Source organism: Rhyacophila brunnea, unplaced genomic scaffold (genome assembly GCF_057557595.1).
Source record: "Rhyacophila brunnea isolate RB1 unplaced genomic scaffold, BYU_Rbru_1.0 scaffold_16, whole genome shotgun sequence".
NCBI classification, from domain to species: domain Eukaryota; kingdom Metazoa; phylum Arthropoda; class Insecta; order Trichoptera; family Rhyacophilidae; genus Rhyacophila; species Rhyacophila brunnea.
The window spans coordinates 16,408,048-16,435,818 of NW_028232816.1; the positions used below are offsets into that span (position 1 = coordinate 16,408,048).

The following is a 27,771-nucleotide window of genomic DNA, read 5'->3' on the forward strand; positions in this document are numbered from 1 at the left end:
AGTGTTTCTGGCAACTACTCACCAAGTGTCACTTCCTGTCAAAATCAAAAGAGGTTAAATTCTATTTCGATGTTTACAATTTGACATGACACAGCAATATCGCCTTTTCAAGAGAAGTATCAGGGTTTTTCAAATATGCGGCTGCAGAAATTCGGCATCCAGCAGCAATAAAATCCAAAAAACCCACAATACTAGTTCAGAATGGCAGACAGTCATAGGCTTGGAAATTCACGCTCAAATATCATCCAAATCAAAATTATTCTCGGGAGCGGAGGCAGAATTTGGAGGATTGGTTAATAACTGCGTATCCCTATTTGATGCTGCCATTCCCGGAACCCTGCCGGTTTTGAATAAGCGATGCGTGGAAGCCGGTATTTTGGCTGCTCTCTCGATGTCCTGTGACATCAATCGGGTGTCGATGTTCGATAGGAAACATTATTTTTACGCCGATATGCCAGCCGGGTATCAGATAACTCAACAGCGAGCCCCCATTGCGCAAAATGGTAGCCTCGAATTTCAGGTATGGAACAGAAACCTGACATGGACTGCTTAAATATCTTAACCGACACTAGAAAAACATTCGATTCTACCAGAAGTGTTTACTATTTACATCTTTCATAGAACTCCAATATTTGTCCAAATAAGTGAGCTCATTTAAATGAACTATTGCGAGTTGTTTCAAATAATAAATGTATCGAATGGAAACATTTTGTTTAAATATCACCAAGTATACGCTGAATCCCTAAACACTAAATTCAACGTAAGATCTATTATTTTCCTTCTTGTATCACTTACCATATCTATAGAAACCAACATTAAAAGATGAGAATGAAGTATCCCATCAGAATAATTCATACAATGAGAACCATAATACATATGAGGCGTCTAATTCCAAAAAGCGATAAGTCCACATTTGGTCAAAATCGAGAAAAAAATACGCACGTATTCTTTGTATAATTTTACACAATATGTATTGATTTATAAATTCCAAAACGCGACATAACCCTACGAAAAAAAATATTTTAAGTCTCTCACATTAAAACAAATAATTGAAGCTAGAAACATGAAAACGTTGTTTCCCGAAAATATTGAATTGTGGACTTGTCGCTTTTTGTAATTAGACGCCTCATATGATTTTATATTTTATATCGTTTTTTTGAAGAAGCACATTCAACTGCTTACATACACTCCATCGCTCTAATTTTTTTCTAGGTGTTCAGTCCCGGTGTTAATAAAAAGCCATATCGTAAAGTATCACAGATCAAGCAGATTCAACTGGAGCAGGACAGTGGAAAATCGCTTCATGACGAAGCACTCTGTCGTTCTCTCGTGGACCTTAACAGAGCTGGTACTCCTCTCATAGAAGTGGTCTTCGAACCAGATTTAGAGGTTATAATTAAAATTTTAAATACAGTATAACCCCTATTTTACGTTTTTTAAGGGACTGGAAAAAAAAACCTAATTGGAGGGAAAATGTAAAAGGGGGGTATTGAAAAAAAGAACATTAAAAATTTATGTTTCTAAAAAAATAACGTTTTATTAAAAAACAACATTCAATTTAAATTTTTATTGAAAAAATCATGTACATTTGTATATTAGTTTGTTGCATTTTTGTTTTTTTGTTATGTAATTCTCTTTCAAGACTATATAAACATTTAAAAGTGTCATCTTGGATATCAGCAAAGTTTGTAAAGTAGGATTTTAAACCCTCGGTGAACCTCATTGCTTCTTCTTTTGTTGGAATATCAACCTCGTCTTCATCAGACAGTTCTTCAGAAGCGCGCGTAACTTGCATATTTTGAATATTTCCGACGTAAATCGCGGGAAAGAAAAACGTAAATGCGGGTATTAAATGTACTGAAATACATAGGGACCGAAAAAATTACACGCAATTGCCGGGAAAACGTGAATACCGGGCACGTAAAAACGAGGTTATACTGTATCCTTTCTATTTAATAATTCACAGTATTTACATTTTTATCATGATTTAGAAACATTATGGTAAGATTATTTTTTTTTCTAGAGAGATGTAAATCCTTGGATTTTTTATTGATTGTTAGTGATCAATAAGCATAGAAAAATGTACCTATTTCAAGAAATCCATCACCAGAACTGCAAAGAAATTAAATACATGTGGGATTTCAGTTCTAAAAATGAAGCAAACTCGGTTTTTGAAATTTTTGAGTTAGTAATGAATGCCACATTCATAAAAAAAGCTATTTCTTCCAGCATAATCATGGGAAAATTTAATTGTCATCCTGTAATTTAAAAGGAATATTTCATTATTTTTATATATTTATTTGTTTAGAAAAAGAGTATTACGTCATTACAGCGATTGGCCAATGCGCCATAATACATAATAAATACACAATTATAAAAATATCTTAATACAAAACAAATAACAACTTATACAACAAGAAAGTAGAAAAGACAGCATGTGTATATGTAAATATTAAAGAAACATGATAATATATCGTCACCGTTCAGGCAAAAGTCACCAACCCTAAAAACATAGTTTTGAGATATCGCAATTTGAAAGTTTGAAAATGCAGGAAAAATCAGATTTTAATGTTTTTAAGGTTTTATCTACATTAAATTATTTTCTCATGTCTTCTTAATAATTTCTTTAAGGTATTTTTACTTTTTGATGATAATTAAAACATCTGGAAGGTTTTGAAGGAGGCAAGGTAGCTCAATTATGGTTTGGTGACTTTTGCTTGTTAATAATCTGAACAATGTTAGCCAAAAGAAGGACCAATAAAACTCACCATACATAGTATAGTGACTTTTGCTTGTATATTTATAACGAAGGATTTTTTTTTATTGAGTCAATAATGTCTATTCACCTATAATGACTTTTGCTTGTTAAGATTTTATCGAAAGTCATTTAGTGAAAAACAAATAATTCGGATTTAAGCAAAATTTTACTAACTAATGTACCGTGGTGACTTATGCATCTTTAAGAACATAATTTTACGCTTCGGGTGACATACTCAACTCAAAACTGCCATTTTCAGGGTTGGTGACTTTTGCCTGAACGGTGACGATATACAATTATAAATTTAACCTATTTAACACGTCCACAAACATTATATAGTTAAAAATAAATCAACCTTTATGGTGCCATCAAATAAGTTAATCGCACGATACACAGCATCATGAAACATAACATCTGTCCTGCGACGAGGTATCTTGAAGACCGTTGAGTTACGAGTGATATTGGTGGGAACATGAAAATTAATATTTGCCAGTATATACGGATTGTAAATGAACCCACGAAGAAGTAAAAAGAAATGCTTTAAAAGAACAATCACTCTTCGGGTGGACAGGGATTGCATTGATAGCATAACCAGAAGAAAACGAGTCGGGAAATTCATTTTATTATCATTATCATGAGGAAAGGAACCCGTATGTTCTTAAGTAGAGAAATCTAAGAAATCTATTGTGGACTCGATCCAACTATCATAACATTGATTTTTCAGAAAGTACAATTTATATAAAAATAGTATGCACACTTTTATAAATTTTCACATATTAGTATGAATTAGAAATACACAGTTAGCTTTAACCAGGGATGGGTATACATGAGGTCAACGAGAGCCACATTCTGGATTTTCATATATATAAAGAGCCACACCATAGTCACATTTAGAAAGGAAAACTCACGAAAATACAAGTATAATGGGGGAAAAAATACCTATATTTCCTGAAGAGATATTGGAAGCCACATTTGCCCATGTCTGACTTGTGTACCTACTGTGAATTTTGTTCACTTAGACTTCGGCCACATAGGCGGGTGAATGCTAGCGAATCCTGAGCTAGATGCTATACTTGTCTACTAAAAACACTACTGCCACATTGCACGCTACGTGCTTAGGTAAAAATTCATTTGCAATTTGGGAGCGCTCAAGTCAACAACGATATGTCACTCTCAAAACTAACCAGAAAGCTACTTCTCACAGAGAATTTAAATTTAAAATTTCGAAAGTCGCAAATTCGAACTTGTTGGGTGCATAATGTCAATTCATCCCGTGCGTCATTATTCATCACCTCAAAATATACGGCGCTTGACATTTGTCATACTGAAGAAACATCGCCATCTTGCAAAATCTATAGACAATGCTAAAATCACTAGGTGACAACAAAAATAACCAACATGTTTGTTTGCCGGGAGACTCACGAGGTGACTCATAATCATGTAGCGAGGCGCGAAGCGTGCAATGTGGCCATTGCGATAGAATAGTGTGCGTTTGTTCGCTAGGATATGTCACCTAGCACGTAGCCACCAAGCAAGGCACCTGCCTACGTGGCCTTAGCCTTAAGAAATGGGCACCCATGTAATAAAATCACATTATCGATTCTCGATCCAGAAACCAGTTCTCAAATTAATATCATTTATTTATTTAATGATTCACAGGCCATCAGCAGTTTTTAATACTGACTCGGTGAGAAAGGAAAAAAATAAGATGTTCATATCATATTATATTCTTTTGCATACAAAATTCACACATTAAAATTTAATTACTTCTTGCAAATAATCACTTTTTCAAGTTGTAACATTAAAATGTTTTTCTCACAAAAAGCCTGCACTTATTTTAACCGTGTTGAGGTAAATAAAAGGCTAGAACGATCGAACAAAATCGTCAGCTGAATGCAGAACTATTCTAACTTACATTTGAAATTTTTGAGGAGAGAGTTTTTTGAAACAACTTACTGAAATTATTTATTACCTTTATGGATTAATAGATGCATCATATTTTAGTAGGATTATTGATGAAAAAAATGGTGCATATACTTGTCCATATACTTCATCCACTTGCATCCTGCTCGCACCCGTCACTTTGCTTGTGAGCTAGCTAGGATAGGTTTAGTCTTGCGCAGGAGCGCGTGCGGGCGTGTCATGTTGTGCGTTTTGCTAATTTTCTTCATTTGAAATATTTCACCCTAAAAATTTATAAACATGAGTGAGAAACGGAAAAAACTGCAGTGTTGATACGAACAAAAAGAAATCAAGGACTTATAAACTTCACATGACGTTCTGATTGCGGTGAATCTTTTGCTTCAATCGGATGTTCGTATGATACAAACAGGTCTACTACGATATGTTCAATTTTGAAAAATAAAAATAAACTTAAGGAATACGTTCAAAATTGTGGAAATTTATTATCTTTAAAGGTTGTTTCCAAAAGACACGGCATAGTTATGGATGAAATGGAAAAATATTTGTCATCATGGATCGATGACCAACATCAAAAAGATGTCCCTCTGAATATTTCAATTATTCAAGCGAAGGCTCTTAGTTTGTACAAAGATTGGAAGGCTAGAAAAAAAAGATTCTAACACGATTTTTCAAGCAAGTAACGGTTGGTTTATATTAAATTCACTGGAGAATCGGCTGATGCGGATAAAGATGCTGCAAAAGAATTTATTTCCTCATTATCCAAAATTATTGAAGATGGAGAATATTCCTCTAGCCAAATATTTAATGTAGATGACACCGGTTTATTTTGGAAAAAATGCCTAGTCGTACATTCTTATCTAAGGAAGAATCAGTTGCCCCTGGGCATAAACCTTCTAAAAACCGATTAACATTGCTTATTGGTGGAAACTTGGCTGGTGATTTAAAAGTGATGCCAATGTTAATTTATCAACCAGAAAATCCCAGAGCATTGAAAGGGAAGGATAAAGAATTGCTTCCAGTAATCAAATAAAAAAGCCTTGGTTTACTGCGTTAATATTAAAAGATTGGTTCACTTTACATTTCGTGCCAGCAGTTAAGCAATATTGTAAAGTTAATGATTTACCATTTAAAATAAGAAGAAGAAGAAGAAACACCCGCATACCCCACTTAAACATGTCTCTTAAACATCTTATATTTACTTGATAAATAAATATTTCAAAATACACACAATTTAATTTTTTTTTTACTTCCCTCTACTTTCGAACATTCAACATTCGCACACCTTTTCAGGAACCAATTATGTGCGAAAGTCGAGGTCCTCCTGTATTAATACAATCATCTAAATCTAATACTAATAATTGGTTATATTAGGATGCTGAGGAAGCAGCGGCTTTGGTGAAGGAACTAATTTTATTACTCGACAGACTTGGATGCTGCAATGGGAAAATGGAAGAAGGCGCACTAAGAGTGGACGCTAATGTTTCTGTTCACCGAAAGGGAGAACAATTAGGAACTAGAACAGAGGTAAGTATATTATAATAGTCATGATTTAACGGGCCCGGGAGAAAATAGTGTCATTCTTTATTTTGGTTAAAATTATGTAGATAATGCCATCTATGGACATCACTTCTAAACTCTGTATCAAAAGAACTGATATCAATTTCACCCAATAGAAGGTTTCTTCTGACACAAGAAGATACGTTAAAACTATGAACTTTTCAAAAATCATTTTGTGACCTTTTATAGAACTACATTTTAATGATAAAATTATTTATAGAATATCATGATGTACTAATAAAAATCTGACTTGAAAAATGCACCTTTTATAATATAATTTTTTTTTTCTAATTTAATTGAAAACAATTTAAAAAATCTATTTAACGGTTTTAGATTTGTATTGATTATTTAAAATGAATTATAATTTTAAAATTCACTCAAAGAACCATTACAATTACCCTTTATCTGAACCATAGACCCACCACATGTCGCTTCCTGGATTCTACGTCACTCAACAGTTTTGCTTTTTCTCAAATATCCAATATCTTGGGTCGGTCTTTAAAATGCCTCAATTCAGATGATTTGAACAATAGACTTCCATTTGACATCCATAGTGTTTCTAGCCAAGTCCTATGTCACAGAGACTCTTACGCTCTCACATTTTTCTTTCAGATAAAAAATATTGGCTCGATACGAGCTGTTGCAAGCGCCATAAAGCATGAGGCATCACGACAAGTGGCCATTTTAGAATCAGGCGGTATCATTGTGAATGAGACTCGGTCATGGGACGCTGTCCATAAACTCACAGTTGCCATGAGAGATAAAGAAGTCAAACAGGACTACAGGTCTGTATTCATACGTATTAATTAATTATGGTTTCTCACTTTTACTATGGTGGTATCTGGTGGGTCATGGTTTTTTCCCTGCGCTAATGATACATGTTATTGCTGAGCGCCGATAATTTTCACCTGTCATATCTTAGTACATAATCATTCCAAAACATGTCTCTGTGTGTTCAATATTTTAGACTATTCAAAACAATCAACCATGACTAGTAAAACTTTAAAGTTGAGCAAGAAAATGTGTCATTTTAAATATTCAAGAGTATTCTGCTCATTATTTTTTGCGTTAATTATCATTGTTTTGTTCAATTTCTAGATTCATGCCTGAGCCAAACTTACCTCCGCTTATTTTAAATATGACAACAGATGACCGTCCTGGATTTATAAGTGTCCCGTTACTGAGAGAACAAATTCCAGAATTACCTGAAGAAACTCGCCAAAAACTTATTTCCCAATATGGCCTCACTTTGGAAGTCGCCATACAATTAGTCAATGAAAATATTTTATTAAACCATTTCACTAGAATAACGGAAAATAAAAAAAGAAAAGCTAAACAAGTGGCAAATATTTTGATAATGGAATATCAGACATCTTTAAATTCCCAGAAAATAAGTATAGAAAATTGTAATCTACCCTCTGAGATTATTGGAAATCTATGCGACATGTTAGAGAGACGTGAAATCAATATAGCAACTGGCAGGAAAGTCATGGATATACTTGTCTGCGGCACTCTTCAATCTCCAGAAGAAATCGTGGAAGCCAACGACTGGCGATTGATCAATGATGATGCAGCAATCGAGACACTGTGCTTAGAAGTCTTACAAAATAATCCCAAACTAGTGGCGCAGTATAAAGCCGGAAAGACTAAAGTTTTTAAAGCTTTGACTGGTATTCTCAATGCAAACGCTAAAGATAAAGCCAATATGGCCAAGGCTGTGGTCAAGCTGGAAGAATTATTGAAGAAATAATTTATGTGTATCTTATATATTATAATACATTCAATACGAACCATACTTTAATAATTATTTTAATTTTTTTTTTTAACTATATCCGATTCTAAGAAGATCATATGAGTCTTCACCAGTAGCGGCCGGTGGTCTTCAGAATAGCATTTTCTGGTAGTGCGCAATGGTTTACCTTCTATAAAGAGAATATCTTCTTCTTTCACCATGTCACGACCCAGCATTGGGGCATAGGGCAAGTACAAGTTCACGCCACTTCCCTCGGTCCATCGCCAACTCTTGCGCCTCCCGCCATGTCAGACCTGCAGCATGTAGGTCGCTTTTGTGGCACCGCTGCAGGGTGAGGAGGGCCGGCCATGGCGACGGAACCCTTGAGGCTGTGCCATAAGGGTACGAAGTGTCACACTCTTTGGCGGCATCCGGAACACGTGTCCTAGCCACGTAAGGTCGTAAAGCGTCTTTTCATGATTTCCTCAATCACCGAAGGCTGCCGTGTTCTCTTACCGACTTCTCAGAAGGTAAATTAAATGTCTTTGTTTATTTATACTATTTCTCAAAAAAGTTTTTGAACAGCTATAATGATTTAATATCAATAAAGAAATATAAATGTCACAGTTTATGGCTTTACGCTCCAGCGCGAACAATGCTTCAGCCAAATAAATAACACGCTGATGTGTTTTTGTATTATTTTGAATGTATTTGAGTGGTTTAGAAATAAACGTGGCAGTTTGTATTTTCGTAAAATGTTGGCGATTCATTAAAAATGATAACTGTAAAATTGTTAAAAATTAACTCGCCAACATTATTATAAAACAGAAACTGGCGTTTTTGTTTCTAGAGTCCTTCGTTTTGTGCGCCAATCTAAAAGTGTGTAAAAAATTCTACAGAAAACGCCATTACAGGAACATTCGACCACCGTTTGAGTAGTATACAATGACCTCACTGTTATCCTGTACAAACTGAAAATCTATTTGGATCGCAATCGCTTTGCGCTCATGAACGGAGTATTGTTCATAATACTGCTACATGTTCTAATTCGCGAAGTGAGTGATACACATATGAATAACAATGAAAAGTTGAGCGATGTCTTCAAAAATGCAGGCAGTGCGTAGCACTTGCATGGTATTAGAGAAGCCGCCGCTGGTCTCCACTAAAAGTATATTAATCTATGGTCTCCACAGAGTGGAGGTTTGTATTAACAGAATTTTGTTTTTACGAGAAATGGATGTTAGCCACTTGCGCAACCTAATAGGTCTGACTCGAACACAAATTGAAAAACAAGCGTATTTGCCAGACCCGGGACTCGAACCTGGGACCCACGACACTATAGAGAGACCGACGCTTAAGCCGCTCGGCCATCGTGGGTTATTATTTTAAATACTTCACTGATTTAATGACAGCTGAACTATTTATTAAAAAAAAATGTAAAATATTTGTACCTACTGCAATAAACAAACTTTATGCCAATTGTTTTATTCTGTTTTCTCCAAATCTATCACTAGACAAAAATAATGAAGGTACATAATATGTATATTACTTTACAACCTATCCTTGTTTGAGAGCAAAATGTTGAATCTTCTTCCAGATGCCTTCTATGATTTCCCAATAAAAATCACTGAAGACGATTTTAGTTAGAGATAAGTGCCATTTTTATTTTCAAGAAGATATAAAATAATTTCTCAGTTTATTTATTGTCGATCACTTCCAAGATTATCTTTCCAGCTTATCTTATTTTCCACATACTTACCATTTAACATAGGTAACCACATGGTGCCTTCAAGAATCCTTGTCGCTGTGTGTCTTCCCAGGTCATGACAGCATTCCGTAACTCCGCTGTTTACACTGTGTTTGCAAACTGTAACATTATTTTCAATAACTACTACCAGGAATTACCAAACGTGTTTGCACACTGCTATCTGCACTAGATGTCTTTCTATGACCTTTATCTCCATTTTTTGGAGGGCGATATGCTTCTTAATTTACTTTTGTTTTATCTTTCCTCCAAAAAAATGTATCAGTTGAAAAGAAGAAAAGATTTTAGCTACTTTCTAAAATTAGCTGAAAACCTGCCGATGGTTTGGTCTTGATTTAGCGATTACTTGATAATGAACTTTAACCTTTTCTATACCTCATGATATTACTATCGCAGTATCTGACAGGCCGCAGATTTTTAATGACACGTTAAATGTAGAGCGAAGCTCTTACTAAAATCGCTCTACTACCGATAATTTGTGGCTTAGTATTTCATAATTATTCAAACAGATGTCAGTGTTTAATTTTTTAGATTATGCAAATTAATCGACAGGGGCTAGTAATTTTAGTTTCAAATTGGATGAGATAACTCGCAAAATTAGTATGTGCGGCCTGTGTGAAAACTCACTGAAGACATCTTAGAACCGGTTAAGGAAGGAATTCCTTTTATCAAGAGTCACGGTGAAGCCACGGATGCTGTATATTTTTCAATCTGTATTTGATCCAAAACAAGGACGCATCGGTTGTATGAAAAGCTAACACATTACTCATTGTAAAAGTTTGTTTATATAACCTCCACTATATGGAACCCTTATGTCTTAGTGCCATAACCCACTGTCGCGACACGCGGGTGAGCAAATATATATTTACCATTTACAAAATATCAACAAGTGTAAAAGAAAAAGACAAATATTATTCATATTAATTTTTAATTAGAAATTATCACAATCCTTTATAAAAATACTTTGAAAAAATTAAATTACTACAGCATTAACGTTAAAAGTTTTATGATTAAGAAGTCCTTCAACCTTGCACTTCAATAATACATTAGAGACAGATCTGATATGTTGCAATTTCAGTTTCCATAGGATTCGATAAACCCGACACACTTCTCTGGATTGAAGAAGAACATGTTGTTATGGGGTGGCTCTTTCTGGCTGACAGCTTTGATGATCTCCTGGCCCAGGACTCCGCCCACGATGGCGCATGCAGGAGACACTTCTGCGAAGACATTCTTCAGACAAAAGTCGGGCACGAACTCGACGGGGACACCGCAGTCCTCTAGGATTGTGTTCCGAAGACTGAGAAGTGATTTGATGTCTTCGTCTCGGCGGGCAGGGTCTGGATCTCGTCCGTGTTCACTCCGGAAGTTCAAAAGCACTGCAACAAAGAACATGTTGTTTAAAACTAAATGTGTTGAAAAAAAATCTCATACAAAAGCATATCTCCATAGAATCTTATGTGTGAAAGTAAAGTTGAAGAACGAGTGATAGATATCTCCGAGATTTACCAGGGCCGTCTTAAAATCGTAAAACAGTAGGTTGCCACTATTCTTTTTATTTTCAAACAATGTAGAGAATGCCCCTAGGCATCGCGGTGCACCCTTTAAATACCACTGATATATAAACAGAATGACAAGAAGTTATGAAACAGGATTTATCGTTAGTGATTAAAAAATGGAAAACTTGATTAGATTTATTATACACTCAGGTTGTTGCCATGGGAAAGATATACTGACCTCTGGTTACAAAGTAAGATGGATCCCCTTTCTTATTGAGTCTGCTGGAGTATTGCTTGTCGGCCCAGTCTATTTCGAGGGCGGCTTCCAGAGGCACGAAGGTGGCCGTACGGCGGACAGTTGTGGTGACCGCCTCCCCTTTCGCGGGTCGTCCGTCAGATTTGCTTTTTGCCGCCTTGTGATGAATGACATCTCTGAAACAAAATAACAAATTCTAATAATGTAGTGAATCCAAAAAATAAAAATGTATTCAACTTGAAATCTTTATTTATGTTGAATCGAGCTTTGGTACGGTCACAATACTGAAGGCATCGATTGTCTCCAATAGGTCAAGTATATGAAGCCAGTCCTGTTCTTTACTAAATTATGTGGAAGAAGTATGTTATGTATTATGTTGGGAAGTATTGTGAGCATGGCCCCCACAAGGGGGGGGGGGGGGGCTGACAGGGCTCTAGCCTAGGGGCCCGGGCTTAAGGGTGGGCCTGGTGTAGCGAATCGACCAGCCAAGTGAAATAATCACACATCACAAAGTTGCACTAATAGTAAAAAAATTCGCCTGCAGCGCTATTACACTTTGGGGATACCAACATTAAAAAATATATAGTTATGCGATGCAATTTTTGATTATTGTTTCTCCATAAATCAAGTGGGTGTATTAAAAAATACAAAAAAATCGCTATAAAATAACATAAATTTTACCTCAAACACTATTTGGAATACACAACTGTAGATCGTCACACTGCCTTTAACCTTAGCGATAGGTAGGGGGGCCATGATTGTGAGGTAGGTCTCAAATACTCGCCGCAATTGTGATTTTGTTGGCAATCACAAAACATATCTAATTTTATCTATAGCCGCACACAGCGTTGATACAACATTTTGGTTAAAAAAAACATTTTTGGCATATGCAACATAGTTAGAAGCTATGAGTATGAATGTCGGCGAAGTGTGTAGATCAAAAAGTCACCGCCGCTATAGAATCCATGGTGTGCAAATAGCTTTTCAAGCAAGTTCAAGCAACCACAACATTGGCATGTCAGATTGCAGGGAAAGAAATTGAAAACTATATGAAATGATATTTCAGGTTAAAAAATATCCTTGTAATGTAATAGAAAAAAAAATCGAATTACGAATTATGAAATGTATGGGGGGAAAATATTAAAATTAAAATTTTTTTTTTGATTTTCATCAATATTTTCTATTGTTTACGATCATAGATGTGCCTATCAAATTTCTGGTTCCATGTGTGTTAATGGGTCATAAAATGTCAGGATTATTTTTATTACCTTCTTAAAATAAGTAATTTATGATGTTTTACGAAAAGTCTGTCACAATGGCTGGCTCATGAAATAGTGTACTTTATTACGATTTATTGAATATTTTTATATGCCAGGACTTTGAAATAATTTCGAATTACAAAATTCGAATTGAAGGGACTTCAGGGAACGAGGTTCTACTGTAAGATCAAGAGTGGAGGTTTGTATTAACAGATTTTTGTTTTTACAAGAAATCGATGTTAGCCACTTGCTCAACCTATTAGGTCAATACTCTTGACTCCTAGCACACATTAATAAATACGTGTATTTGCCAGACACAGGATTCGAACCTGGGACCCGCAACCTTACAAGCCAACGTGTTAGCCGCTCGACCATCCATAATAACTTTTATGTCTTCAATATTCTGACAGTTAAGTTTTTGACTCAATGGGGTTAGATTGATGTTGAGTCAAATGTCAGTGTGCACGGTATGCCAAATGCGTCTGGAAAAAACCAAATTTATGATGGTGCCTCCACAAAACCAAACATACAACTAAATTCTCCTAACATTTGGTGGTCACTATCTTTTGGACTTGTCACCCGACCAACATGTCCATGTGACAGAGAACTACAGGATGCAAACCACATCCTCTGGGAATGTCCGAAAATGTGCTCCGAAAGGGAAGAGATGCTCAAGTTGGGTTCAACCAGCTATTGGGCCCCGTCTGACCTGGTCGCCCCAAGGCCAACTATAATGCTTTTAAAAAATTTGCAGTGTCTAATTGGGGACACGAAGGATCTCTTCACATAATTTAGCATGTGAATATAATCGGTATTTGAAAAACAACTCACTCAGCATATTCATGTATCTGCAGATCAGCAAACATGTATCCGAACATGCCCCACACCTGCCCACAGAAAAATTTGGAGCCAGCGGCGCGGCAGATGCCGTTGATTCTCACCAGCTGACGCTGGGGGCAGTCTGTGGCGCAGATCACCTCGAAATTCGTGAAGAAGGAATCCGGCAAATCCGCGACTGGCGTTGTATTCACATTCACGGCCACCATAGGGTTCAAGGCTTGGGCACGCTCTTGTGATGCTTCAGCTCTCTGTTACAACAAAAAAATGATGGGATAATTTCAAGGTACATACCTGGTTACCCTTGCATTACATAATATTCATATTGGTAATTGTGCCGCAGGTGGCCATGAGCTTTTATAATATTTTTTTTACGAAAACATTCCATGTAGACAATTATAATGAATACATTTTTCCATCGGCTTTTCAATCCAATAATCGTTGATTAAAAATTTGAAATTTTCATACATTTTGATGCACCATTATCACAAACTAAGATTATATTATCAGATAATATTAGGTTGGGGTAGGTTAAATTAGGTTTGGTTTGGTCTAAAAAGACAGTTGTAAAATCTCATGGCCACCTATGCGGCCCATTTACCTTCATATTATTCACCACTCACTTGCTCACTTCATCTGCCTTTTCTCCTGGTCCTCCAGCTAGATTTTGAAAAGGCGACAATGTCTTCATGACAGCATTAAATGGATCACTAACCTAACTTATCCATGTATTTTTTCGAGCACCTATTTGCAAATTGATCTGTCTTTTCAGTTCACATTTGATCAGGTCCTTATTTAATTCTCTTTATGGTCCCATTCTACTGTCAGTTTCGCTATGTTGGTCAATGGCGGCTGGTCTTACACCATACAAGTGCACTGCATCGCTTGCATTATTTTGAAACATCGCTGAACATCATGGATCATTTATTCAAATATTATCACTCACTTATTGTAGTATGAACTATAACCAATATCAGTCACTATACACCACATGCGTCATTGAGTGGAGTATAATTATTATAGTTCACGTAAAATTAACACTAAGCCATTTAAAACATCAGAAACCATGTAAATCGTTTTCTTTATGCGTAAACTACTCAATATCGATCGCTACAAAATATAATTTTTCTGCGAACTAAGCAGAAACTAAGCTAAATACCTACTTATTGTGCCGCAGAGGTGGACACGAGCTTTTATAAATTTTTTTTTACGAATACAGTTTATTCCATGTAGACAATTATAATAAATACCTTTTTCTGTCTGTGCATCGGCTTTTCGATCCAATAATCGTTAATTGAAAATTTGAAATTTTCCACCACCATTATCATACACCATTATCACAAACTAAGATTATATGAGGTAATATGAGGCGCCGAGTGCCAAAGGAGCTTAAGCGCCAACTTTACGATTTTTGACATTTGAATGTAGGTTTTTTCTATAAATCGATATGTATCATGCCACAAAGTCTTATCGCTCAAATAATTATAGATATTTTACAATAGAGATTTATTTTCTGTGGCATAATTGTTTTGGTCGTTATGTCGACATGCCACAGAAGCTTATCCGCCAATATTCTATGGAGAGCGCGAGACCAAAACAGCTGTCAGATTTGTTTTATTGAATATAGTTCTCAACAGTGAAAAAAACTAAAAATGAGCTCAAGAAGGATTAGAAAAATAGTTTCGATGTGTGTTAAACCTGTAAACGATGAAAATCATGGTAAGTTTAACATGTTTTATCCGTTTTTCTTTCACATACGCTGTTGTTTAAAATATTTTAGATTACTTTTGAAATATGGTTATTAACTTCATTTTAGTAATTATGTCCACTAAACTTTTACTTCCATAAAGGAAAATAACTCTTATTTCTAGTTTCATCTTATTTTATATCTAATTACGAAAGATATACACTAAAAAAAGTATTTAAAAAATCACCCGAATCCTTGAGAAAAAATGATGGTGTTAAATTTGAATAATGATTTTGTTATTTTGGCCAGTTTGGAGTAACGATTTGATTTAGTATTATTAATAATATTGGGTATATAGACGGTTATTACAAAAAAAACCATCCAAAAGCTTTGAAATCATTGCTGTAATGGCAAAAATGTATTTAATATTATAAGGCAAATTTTATGCCAAACAAACTCATGTAACAATCATAACAAATTTGACCATTTTTTCAGTGTTTATTTGGCATAATAAAATTTGTTTATATCAAAATGTTTTTTTATTGCTATCCAAACCCTTACATTGAAACATTTTTTTTAAATAATTTATTTTTTTAAATTAATGCCATTATTTGAGTTTGAAAATGTTAATGCCACAGAAGCTTATGCAACAAAAAAAAGTATCAAGTGCCACCTTTTTTCATTTTTCTATATGCCAAAGGGGCTCAAACACCATTTTTTTTGGAATCCAATAGATATTTATCATTAAATGTTATTGCAAATAATACTTTGATTTTTTTTAAATTTGCTTTGCTTAGAAAATAATTGTCCATTTCAACATTCAAGTTTAAAATTAAAAAAATAAATTCACTGAAAACTTGTCGGCCATTTTGTAGCACTTTTGTTAAATGGTGCTTGAGCTCCTTTGGCGCTCGGCGCCTCATATTAGGTTGGGGTAGGTTAGGTTATGTTAGGTTTTGTCTAAAAAGAAAGTTGTAAAACCTCATGTCCACCTCTGCGGCACATTTACCAATTGTAATATTATTTTACTTAATAAAATATCCTAATATGCATACAGCATTTATAAATAAATAAATGTTAATGTCTTACGTTGGATCCAATCTTATCAGTGGGGGCCAAAAACTGTGCACACGAATCGGCCTGGCTGAGGGGTTCACTGTCGGCCAGCGTGACACTCTTCACTCCTGCCAAGATTATGTTTTTGGCAATCTCTGCACCGAAACCTTTCAGCCCAATAAGGAGAATGCGGGCACCCCGTAATCTGAAATCAGCTATGGCATTATATAAGAAAAACTCACACCGTACTAGTCTATATTTAAAAAAACTGACAAGCCAGTTTTTGACATTCTCTCATGCTCGGAATGGAACTTGCCATACCGTATATTTTCAACTCGTCCAAGGTTTTGCAGTCAAATAAACAGATAATTGCAATAATAAATAGATCAACATTAATTCAAAATTCCTTGGACGCTGTCGACCGATCGAATTCGAAACAGAATCAGTGACACATACATTGAAACATAACCTTCCATAGCCAAAACTAATACCTCTTTTGGGAATCTAGGCCCCATAATCTGATCTGACGATCATAAAGCTCCGCCTCGGCTTCGGTGAGTTCAATTTTATTGTTTTCTACCATGATCGTAGAGTATTTTTTATAACTTCAAAGAGTATCAACAACGCCAAACACGCCGAACGAACGCCAAAAAATACAAATATGCCGGTTCAATGTTTACCACATTAAAATTAAATTAAATAATGTATACCTACATATTGTCTATGATTAAATCACTCAAAAAGCGTACCTACATTTTTTTGTTTGCTACCTATTCTGCTCCGAACAACATGATCCAACCAAGAACCAAATTCATAGTCAGAAATTACCAATAATTTCTTCCAGATAAAAAGGGTTATTTTAATATTGTATATTTTTTTTAATATTTAAAAATATCTGCAAAGTATACCTACCTATAGGTAGGTACTTACCTAATAATTAATATTTGCAGTAATTCAAGAAATTGATTCTAAATTTGAAAATACTTATTATTAAACTTGAAAACCAAAACAAAATCTTTCAAAATCGTTATCGACAATTACAAAAAGAAGGATAAAATAATAAATCGAAATGGCTGAAGTTGTAAAAAAGAAAAAGTATACTGATCCGGAAGTTTTTAGCCGAAGAAAATTTATGCAATATTTGTATAAACTTCACGATGAAGGAGCTGATGATGCAATGTACATATTTGCTATTAGAAACAATCAGCCAAAATCAAAAAAAACACTTGAACAAAAAATCGTTTTTTTCTCACCAAGAGAGCGCCGTCGACGAAATATTGAAAAGTAAGATCTGATAATAGTACTCACAATTATTTCATGAACAACTTACTGTTACCGTATAAGCAGGGACGTAACAAGGTCTTTTGGCGCCCATAGCTAGGGGTAAATTTTGCACTCACACAACCCCACCAGAACACTAAAAACGTGGTTGCTGAAAACAACAATTATCCAAAATATCTAAAACCCTGCTACGTCCGTCAGACACAACACTGTGAATATCACCATGACTGGTCTGGCCAGTGGTTTTCATTAAAAACTTTTAACATAAAGCGATTCATGATTTTATTATAATTATTTATTTATTCATTTGTATATTGTTGTATTATAACATTTTGCTTTTTGCGCTTTGCATGAAGTAAATTCATTAATAATATGCTCATAGCTCAGTGTTTTGGTTATAGCGTTCTCCATGGAGATAATTGCTAAGCCAGATAAACATTTGTGGCCAATGGAGGAATGAAGATAATTTTTAATTTCACATTCTCGTTCACATGACGCGTGGTAAGAGATATTCGAAGAGTGATTTCACAATTTGGGCCTTGCATCTCGCATCTTGAAGACAATATGGATTCATTGCAAAAGAGTTCTAATTGGCATGCGGTGGTTAAATCTGACAGAAGAGAATTTGCTTGATATTTGAAGCTCGCTATTTCAGATTCATTGCACATGTACATAATTGTTCGCTTGTTAAAAGCCTCAGCGAGGAACCAGTCATAAGATTAAAGTTAATAGAGACTTTATTCAGCATTTCAATACCTGCAAGATTTCATTTGTGATAAAATGCTGTCATATACAGAACAACAATCTTTACTGAAGCTACTTTCAGGTGTTACGAGATGGCCTTCGTCGTCAGCCATTTCAGAGACCATACGTGGTACTTTTTGTTTGTTGTTTATTAGGAAATCCTACCTCGATGCCAATACATGTTGCAACTTTCTTTGCATTTTCAATAATGTTCGACACAACTTGATCTCGCAAATTTTGAATAGACTACAAATCCGCTTAACATTTTGGTGATGAATATACCGCGTGAAAGTACGAGTGGGTCGTCCTATCTTGGAACGGGCTGTGACTGACTTTTTCTCAGGGTATATTTGTGTTTGATATTGTTGCGTATTGATCATATCGTTTTCTTTTTCGATCGGTCGCGTCTATGTTTATTAACATTTTATTGAAAATATAATATAACGGAGAATTCTGGATTATTCGCTGATAAAATTTCAGATTGGGACTCCGCCCATAAGTCACAGGATCTTAAATAGTTACCTATCCATAGAATAATACGTCCAAATTTTCGGCCCTCGAACATCGGTAGTGTAAAAACAATCGTGGTTACCATTTGCTACTTTCAAATAGGAAAGTTTCACTTTTATAAATTAAGTACCTAACTGAAGATTTTAAATTTGTAATTTATCATTTACAACAATTTAGTGACCGAGTTTTCTTAAAATTCCTAGCATCATTTTGACGCCCCCTATGCTCATGTAGTGCCTCGGTGCCCAAGGCGATCACCTGATTCGCCAGCCCTGTGTATAAGTCAAACAGTTTGAACTATACCAAATAATATGCTAGCTTTTCTTTAAGGTCTTTTTTCAATATGTTGTTTGTCCTGATTTCCAGAAGAAGAAGGGAAATGTTGGAAAAATCGAAAGTACTTCCAATTGAATCAAAATTGATTAAAACAATAGTTTCACTGGTACCAGATGAAATAATATACAACTTTGACGACTACAAACCGAGAGAATATCAGGCGGCTCTTATGTTTGCTGATGTTTCTGGTATTTATTAACAAAATCTGGTCGGCTTTTTCCCATTTGCATGCAAATAATGCCTGTCATCGAATTTAGATAATTTGTCCCCCTCCCATACATGATTAAATGCACTGCAAATTGCAAATGCATAATATGATATATTAGATTCAGAATGACATGGAGAGAACAGGTATTGATCAACCTTTGCGGAATGTTGAGTTTTTTTCTGTACAATTTGTAATGATGGTTGAAACTCAGCTTACCAATTTTATCATTTTCTATATTTTTAACAATTCAAGCGAATAATTTGTATCCAATCATTTTCAAATATCTATTTAGTCATGGAACACTAAGGAACAGCTGCTGTGATGCTGTAAAACGTCACAGAAAGAGTTTTCACATAACTACTTTTTAACATGCCATCATCAACTTGCCCACTCATGAAGAGCTCTCCTTGCTGTCGATGATGTCATTTGTCCAGTGATGATTGATTTATTCTCCGTGCATCTCTGGCTGATTTGTTATACTGAGTTGTATTATTTTAGGTTTCACTGACATGTGTGAAAGATACACAAAAACTGGCAAAGGAGGAACGTCAAGGTTGACCCAAGTGCTGAACTCGTACATAGGCGCAATGGTTCAAGAGATCCTATCGCATAACGGAGACCTGTTAAAGTTTTCGGGGGATGCCTTCCTGGCCATGTGGAAGAGCACGAAAGAGCTGTCCATGCAGGACGCCGTCCATGCAGCCATCGACTGCGCTCTCATCATACAGAGAGATTATGGTGCCTTCGCCACCGATGTGGGAGTCGTGCTAAAGGGTTTTAATAACACTTATCCAACTATGTTATTATCGAACACACAAATAAGTTCAGTAGAACCTTGGTGTTTCGCACCTCGATTATCTGGATTTTCAGTTATCCTGATTTCATTTTGATCATCAGTTTCACATGATTATAAGAAAAGGGTATAATTTAGTATTTATAATTGGTAAAAAGGGTGAATTTTTCAAGAAATATTGTTAAAAAGAGTACATAAATAATAGATGTTTTATTATTTTTTCGTAATAACAAAAATCCGATAATACAACATCCACTCTATGGAGACCCATATTATGACCTTCTTATGATCGGACATGATAAAAAAATTAAAATAATAATTAATCTCTTTCAGTAAAAGTTGCAATATCCGGCGGAGATGTGCTTTTTAGTCTTATTGGAAATAATTCCAACTCACATTATGCGGTCCTAGGACAGCCAGTATGGGATGTAAAGGTAGGTACAGTAACATCAAGTAGTTATTTAGTCTTCTTATGTGGCATAACAGGCCTCAGTGTACCTTCGCTACCCCGAATAAAGACCTCAATCTCAAGACCTCCAATCTGTTTCTGTCTTTCCTTCAATTATCGACTTGAAGTGCTCACAAGAGTCACAAGTCTTTCTGGACACCACAAAGTTTATAGAGCTCATGATTATTGGTAACGATATCGATATGCCAAATGCTATTCTAACAGACGGAGCCAAATGTTTTTTTATAAGATTTTACGCTTGAATACATGTAACTTCTGAACTTGCCGGTAACCAATCTCCATGTCTCTAAAATCTAAACTGTAACACAATACAGACTTTTATATACCTTGACACCTTTACACCTTGACAATCAAGAAAAATTGAGGTGGATGTAGAAACCATTACTTATAGCATTTATTAGCACTTTACCTGTGATAATATAATATAAATTTAATAACATTAACAATGTAATATAAATCATGTTGTATGGCAATGTCCGCTTTATGATGACCAAAGATGAAGGCTCTCAAAATTTGACAAGTCAAAATTATCATTTACCACATAGTCTTGAGATATTTATAGCTCAGCCAAACATTAAAGCGTTTTTGTGTATCCAAATGATTCTGAGAGAATATAGCCTGCAAGTAAAAGTTTATAATGCCATACGGTTGAAGCTAACATGTATGTAATAGGTACATATTATGTACCTTCGCGTTATGAATAATATGTATTTTTGTTTTAATATAATATAATCATTAATCTTGTATAAATGAAATGTAACAACAGTGTATAAACCTACAGCTAAATAAGACTCAGTTGAGACTTTGTTGTTTAGAAAAAGAAAAAACAATGTCATTCATATCTCTCAATTTCAATAACCAGAAAGCGGAGTATTTAAGCCAAGCCGGGGACGTAATAGCCTCGCCGAGCGCCTGGAAATTTGTGAACCCGGTGCAGTACATCACCAAACCGATGAAAGACGGGGTTCACACAAAAATTGTGGGAATCGGGGCTACCTGGAAACATGTCGATAAACTTATGGAATCAAACGCGGCTGAAGGTTAACAATTACGATACATTTTTGAATCTGTCAAAATATTTATTACAGGTTATATGAGGCATCTATTTCCAAAACCCGCCAAATCCACAATCACGAAAAAGTCAGGTTTTGGTTGTTTCGTGTCGATGAATAAGAATCAGTGCGGCTTGTGTATTTATTTTGTTCCTATGTTATATCCCTAGGAAAAACGACTCGAAAGTATCAAGTTTATTTTCTATATCCGCCATCTCCAGACGGCAAATCGTTCCTATAGCCGCCACATCAGCCAATGAGCTCTCTGCATTGCACGGTAATGCAAGATGGCGGTCTAGCTCTCAAACAGTGAATATCTTGTCCATTTCGTCACGTGTTTGTACGAAGTTATAATGTCAGAATTATTGAAAAATGTGCCAAAAAGTTCTCCAAATAAAGGAAGGAAGCGTATTCAGCAACAACACTTATGGAAAAAAGAAATACAATGCAAAGAAAGGTAAATGTAGTTCTTAATATTCCCCTCTAATTTTCCAATTACTGGGTGTTCACAACAAATTGTGTTGAAATATTGTTTGGTGTTAAATTATTAATTTAAACTATCACGATTATTGAAATACAGATCTATATAATATTATTATACAGTGTGCCAATATACACATTTTTATTAGAGTATTTTTAATGTGTATCGTTGTTTAATATTATAATAAATTCTTTTTTGCTATGCATTTACAATACCAAAAATGCCCAAATTCTCAAACCAATACCTACAAAACGTAATATACAGTGACGGCATATCGAATTAATTATACAATGTAAAGAATACACCTATGCAAATTTCTACTTTACACACATACCTATTCGTGGAACCTATGCAGAAAAAAAGTTTTAAACTACAAGCCTATAAATATGTAAACATCAAGTGGCTTAAAGTTTAAAGTAGAATGACATATAATTATTGATGTACCTAACTATCTGTTTAATTTAAGCAATTTATTGTTAAATAATCATAAAGATTCATACTTTTTAACAAATGTGCATTTTTATTTGTTCAAATTAAGCATTTAATTTCCTTAAGGGCGGACGTGCTCAGCGTGGGTCAAAATGGAGATTTTATTCTATTTTCAAAGCATGATCCTGTACATTCCTTAAACGTTGTAGATAATCTATTTATATAATTTTGAAGCCTTATTATCCTTTATATTTATTTTAAACATTTGATGACTGCATAAAGTATTTTTATTACATAAAATAGTATTCTTTTAAACCTCTCGCTCTAATGTTTTAGAATATAGTCATATTTCAGTACATAACTGTACAGTGGTCTTAAGATTTTTTACATTTATTAATTTTTAAACGCATTTATGAAACTATCCGTATAATTTATGTCGACATTATTATAGTGAAATATTTACGATAAAAAATTATATTGTTAATCTCTGTGATTCCAAATTTGACAAGAATTAGGCATTTTATTATTCAAAAAATGGGCAATATTAACACATTTGAAGATAATTCTAAAGATACTAATTATAAGCTATGTCTTTGACCATTCAAATGTGATAAGCATCCTACGAATAATGATTGCTTTATAATAATTATTGACCTAAGAATAAGGTAGTGTTTTTTTGAAATACGCCATTTCGTTTGGCATTCCCCAGTGGTTAAGCTACAACATACGGCCGTAGCCATAAATTGACAAACTAAAACTGAAGTAGGGAGTAAAATGATGTTAACGTGCGTGTTTGAATTAATTATATAAATAGATTATCTACAACGTTTAAGGAATGTCCAGGATCATGCTTTGAAAATAGAACAAAAGCTCCATTTTGACCTACGCTGAGCATGTCCCCCCTTAAATAATATATGATCACAATTTTTAATTAATTAACAATGGTACTTTCTTCATGGACAGCTGTTCTCCTTGTACAAGAGTCAGCAGAAAGTTTTGTATCCATCCGGGAATACCCTTATGTTAGGTACATGTTCAAACACGCGCGTTATCATGATCTTACTCCCTACTTCAGTTTTAGTTTGTCAATTTATGGCTACAGCCGTATGTTGTAGCTTAACCACTGGGGAATGCCAAAAGAAATGGCGTATTTAAAAAAAACACTACCTTATTCTTAGGTAAATCATTATTCGTATGATGTTTCTCAGACTTGAATGGTCAAAGACATAGCTTATAATTAGTATCTTGAGAATTATCTTCAAATGTGTTAATCTTGCCCATTTTTTGAATAATAAAATGCGTAATTCTTGTCAAATTTGGGATCACAGTGATTATCAATATAATTTTTTATCGTAAATATTTCATATAATAATGTCGACATAAATTATACTGATGGTTTTATAAATGCGTTTAAAAATTAATAAATGTAAAAAATCTTAACACCACTGCACAGTTATGTACTGAAATATGACTATATTCTAAAACATTAGAGTGAGAGGTTTAAAAGAATACTATTTTATGTAATAAAAATACTTTATGCGGTCATTAAATGTTTAAAATAAATATAAAGGATAATAAGGCTTCAAAATTATATACATAGATTATCTACAACGTTTAAGGAATGTCCAGGATCATGCTTTGAAAATAGAATAAAAGCTCCATTTTGTCCTACGCTGAGGATGTCCCCCCTTAAACGGAAAATGTCCATTTGCCAAAATTGCTTGCGTGTGGATTTGGCGGGTATTGGAAATAGACGCTTCATATATTATATTGCACTCACTTTGGCCTAATGCCGACACCGTAAGTTGCGGATTCAAACCTGCAGCTCGTCAAAATATGCATGTTGTTTTTTCAATGTGTCTGATCCATTGCAAGGACCTAATGGGCTGGGTGAATAGCTAACAACTATTCCTCATAAAAAATCTGTTAATACAACTTCCACTCTGTGCGGCCCCATATGCTTTTTACTTTTTCACTTTACATATTATTATGTCGTATTATTAAAGCAGAGACGAGGTTGAATAATTAAGATTAGCGCTCACAGGCAAGTCTGAGCGCAATCGGAAGGTCCTCGGGTCCGGACCCTCAGCAGTAATGAAATAAATCACAAATTATTTAAATGAATAGAATATTACTTACCATGGGGGTAGTAAATAAAACGTTTGCTTTTAATATTGTCATGCGACATGTCTAAAAGGAAGCCACAAGTTATTAGTATCATCAGGGGTGACAGGTCTTAAGTCACAGTAGCTTGTAGGTGAGTATCCCACCATAGTTGCAAGTTGGGCGATCCCCACTAGAATCAAAGTGCGAAGGGTCCAGGTACGGAGAATATACCCGGGAAAGGCGGTGATCGATAGGGAAAGCACAAGACTTAAATATGGAAATCATTGGCATCGGCTAGCGGATATAATAATAAAAGATATACATAATAAAAACTATGTAACTAAGGTAACTAGCTGTAATTAAAAATCACATTACCCAAGTGATATTAAATGTAATCAAAATTAATTAAATTAAATCTCCACCCATCTGTAAACAAATAAAAAATTATAATAAATTATTACAATATATATTTTCTCCCCAGAAGATGCGGAGTCTAAAGACGAAGACGTCGAACCGGATTCGCACGAAACAACTGTACAAAGGTTCAGTCAGAATATTCAAAAACTAATACAATCACATGCTGATAAAAATGTCAAAAATTGTAAGTAGATCATGCATTACTATGTGGTATATTTCTTCCTACATACTTGCAGTCTATATAGAGCTCCATTGGTATTCACACTCATAATATTTTGATTGTCCGATTGCATATTGCAGTGCGTCGAAGCGTAAATTTTGCAATTCAGAATAAAATGTTGGAGCCGCTTCGGCGGTTCATGCTGACGCCCGTGATGAAAGCCATCGAAAACGACGAGCCTATGGAGTACCTCACCGAGATGCGGCACGTCGTCATCGTCTTCCTCAACATCATTACCCAACATATGTCGTTCGAGGACCTCATCAAAGTCTTAGACAAAGCATACAAGGAAGTCTGCAAGTATGTATTCGAGTCGCTTACCTTGAGACCAATGACATTATTAATGGACAACGCACTTAATACAGTAGCTAGCAAGTGAATTCGCGCATAGCGGCATTCGCACATATATAGGTAGGCGTCACGCAATTTCCATTATGCGATATCACGCATCGGGAATTTATAGCAATATCACCTTTATTGTAATGGCGTTAGAACAGTGTTTCTAGTATCAATGTTCATTTGAGCGTACCCGTTCGAACCGAACCATTCGGCAGACCCGACAAAAAGCATCGGGAATTTATAGCAATATCACCTTTATTGTAATGGCGTTAGAACAGATTATGCCATTCGGCAGACCCGACAAAAAAGTGAGTGTCATTTTTTTTCCAGATGCTTCGTCCATATTAATGTCATTGCTTGAGACGGACCATTTTCCCTTTGATAATTTTTTTCATAATATGGTATTGAGTAACTTTCGGTTTTGTAGATTGGTCGAAAAGAGGAGGGGCATTCTGAATAAAGTCTCCCTGTTCGATAAAGACATGATGTTCTTGATCGTGTTCGGCTTGCGAGGGCTCAAACATGAGCTGGAAACGCAATTCGCATTGAACTGCGCTTTAGAATTGAGAGATAAACTAACCGAACATGAAAATATCAAAAGCGTATCCATCGGAGTCACTACTGGTACTTATTATTATTACTTTATATACTTCAGTACTTACTTATAACTCTGTAAATAGTCAAAACACCCATAATTCAAAATTTTGTGTAAATCGAAAAATTCACCAATTTTATTCTATAATAACGTCATAGTATATCGCTGTTATTGTTGATAATCAAATATACTCATCGACAGGTCTTGCATATTGCGGAGTTGTTGGTCATACATTGCGGAGAGAATACACCGTAATTGCTCTGTGTGTTAACAAGGTAAGAATCGTTTCTCAAAACCCTTCAAAGAATTCACTCGTAATTGAAAGTAAATTTTTTAATCATTGAAAATAACATATTTCTTTAGCAAAATGTTTTATAGTAGTAAACTAATCAGTTCAACGTTCAATTCGATACAGGGTGCTCGCTTAATGGTCGCCTACCCAGATAAGGTGACATGCGATAAAGAAACATTTCTTCAAAGCAAACTCAACAGGGAGCACTTCTCGTTGATGGAACCTAAAGTGCTAAAAGGATTGACTAACGTCGGACCTATTTATGAATTTCATTTGAAAAAGAAGTAAGTATAACGCAACACGTTTGAGGATATCGATTATTATACTAGTGGGCATTCAAGCAACAGATAAACGGTTTCAACAGACATTGTCATAACCTCATGATGCGAGTAATGATTAATATAAAGATGGCATTTGCAGTGTACCGTACCTACTCTGGGACCTAAATGCATTAATTTATTATTCTAATAAATTGTTAGTTTGTTTATGATTATTCATGAGAGTTAATTTTATTTAGGTTGCATTTTTACTTTTTTCAGTAAACGTTCTGTGACCAGCTCATATCCGTTGGTCGGAAGGGAGAAAGAATTGCTACAATACAAAACTTGGATCAATAAATGTTTTGATAAAGAAGAATATCTCTATTCAGATTCTCAAGTATCCACCCCTTTACCGAGTGTCCTTGTTATAAAGGTAAGTAATGTGCAGACATAATACATAAGTAATAATATAATTAACAATAGGTGAGGTGCGATCGTTTTAACTAATTTATTTTAACTGTGAACATTTCCACGTAGGGTGAATCGATGATTGGGAAAACAAGACTAGCGGAAGAGATGTTGAATATCACACCGAAAACAGTTCAAGTGTGCAAATTAGCATTGGATCCTAGTGACAGAACTGTAAGTCTAAATATTATAGTAGCCACTGAGGTCGACTCCCATTCCTGTCCATTAATAGGGGTGGTAGGTTGTAGCAGTAGCGCTATAACTATTATTAAAATAATATATCTGCCGCGCCTGTGGTTCTACTCTATACACAAGGCAGCTATCGACGGTGGTTTATCATATTTATGTATTGAGGTATTATAATTGTTACAATAAGTTAACCGTCTAATACTCTAAACTGTCTATCTTGCTCTAAAAGTTAACAGAGCCAAGAGACTGGTTG

At 35.0% G+C, this 27,771-nt stretch overlaps 3 protein-coding genes across 5 annotated transcripts in view; 2 read left to right on the plus strand and 1 right to left on the minus strand.

The window, feature by feature from the left end:
• Positions 1-27,771, plus strand: part of GatB (glutamyl-tRNA(Gln) amidotransferase subunit B, mitochondrial) — a 46,876-nt gene continuing 19,105 nt past the window's right edge. Inside the window, exons 1-6 of one of the 3 annotated variants that reach the window (XR_015070188.1) lie at positions 1-520; positions 1,213-1,389; positions 6,053-6,205; positions 6,851-7,023; positions 7,337-8,806; positions 21,216-21,361. Coding sequence is in view for 1 of the 3 variants with exons in the window: in XM_085943393.1 (XP_085799519.1) it covers positions 86-520; positions 1,213-1,389; positions 6,053-6,205; positions 6,851-7,023; positions 7,337-7,988 (1,590 nt within the window). In the remaining 2 variants the exon portion in view is untranslated. Of the gene's footprint in view, positions 521-1,212; positions 1,390-6,052; positions 6,206-6,850; positions 7,024-7,336; positions 9,448-21,215; positions 21,362-27,771 lie in introns of those variants that run through there. The other 2 variants (XR_015070187.1, XM_085943393.1) reach the window with 2 other exon arrangements.
• Positions 10,647-16,986, minus strand: Aos1 (SUMO1 activating enzyme subunit 1). The gene is made up of 5 exons (XM_085943394.1): positions 16,821-16,986; positions 16,363-16,534; positions 13,581-13,837; positions 11,473-11,666; positions 10,647-11,114 (listed from the first exon to the last, which is right to left on the minus strand). Exons 1-5 carry the CDS (start codon positions 16,910-16,912, stop codon positions 10,810-10,812), a joined length of 1,020 nt encoding a protein of 339 aa, XP_085799520.1. The 5' UTR covers positions 16,913-16,986; the 3' UTR covers positions 10,647-10,809.
• Positions 19,924-27,771, plus strand: part of LOC147074462 (adenylate cyclase type 10-like) — a 43,587-nt gene continuing 35,739 nt past the window's right edge. The window contains exons 1-10 of the mRNA XM_085943964.1: positions 19,924-20,182; positions 20,535-20,635; positions 21,533-21,710; positions 25,220-25,339; positions 25,456-25,675; positions 26,142-26,338; positions 26,511-26,584; positions 26,725-26,885; positions 27,141-27,294; positions 27,399-27,503. Coding sequence (XP_085800090.1) covers positions 19,996-20,182; positions 20,535-20,635; positions 21,533-21,710; positions 25,220-25,339; positions 25,456-25,675; positions 26,142-26,338; positions 26,511-26,584; positions 26,725-26,885; positions 27,141-27,294; positions 27,399-27,503 — 1,497 coding nt within the window. The 5' untranslated portion in view covers positions 19,924-19,995. The remainder of the gene's footprint in view (positions 20,183-20,534; positions 20,636-21,532; positions 21,711-25,219; positions 25,340-25,455; positions 25,676-26,141; positions 26,339-26,510; positions 26,585-26,724; positions 26,886-27,140; positions 27,295-27,398; positions 27,504-27,771) is intronic.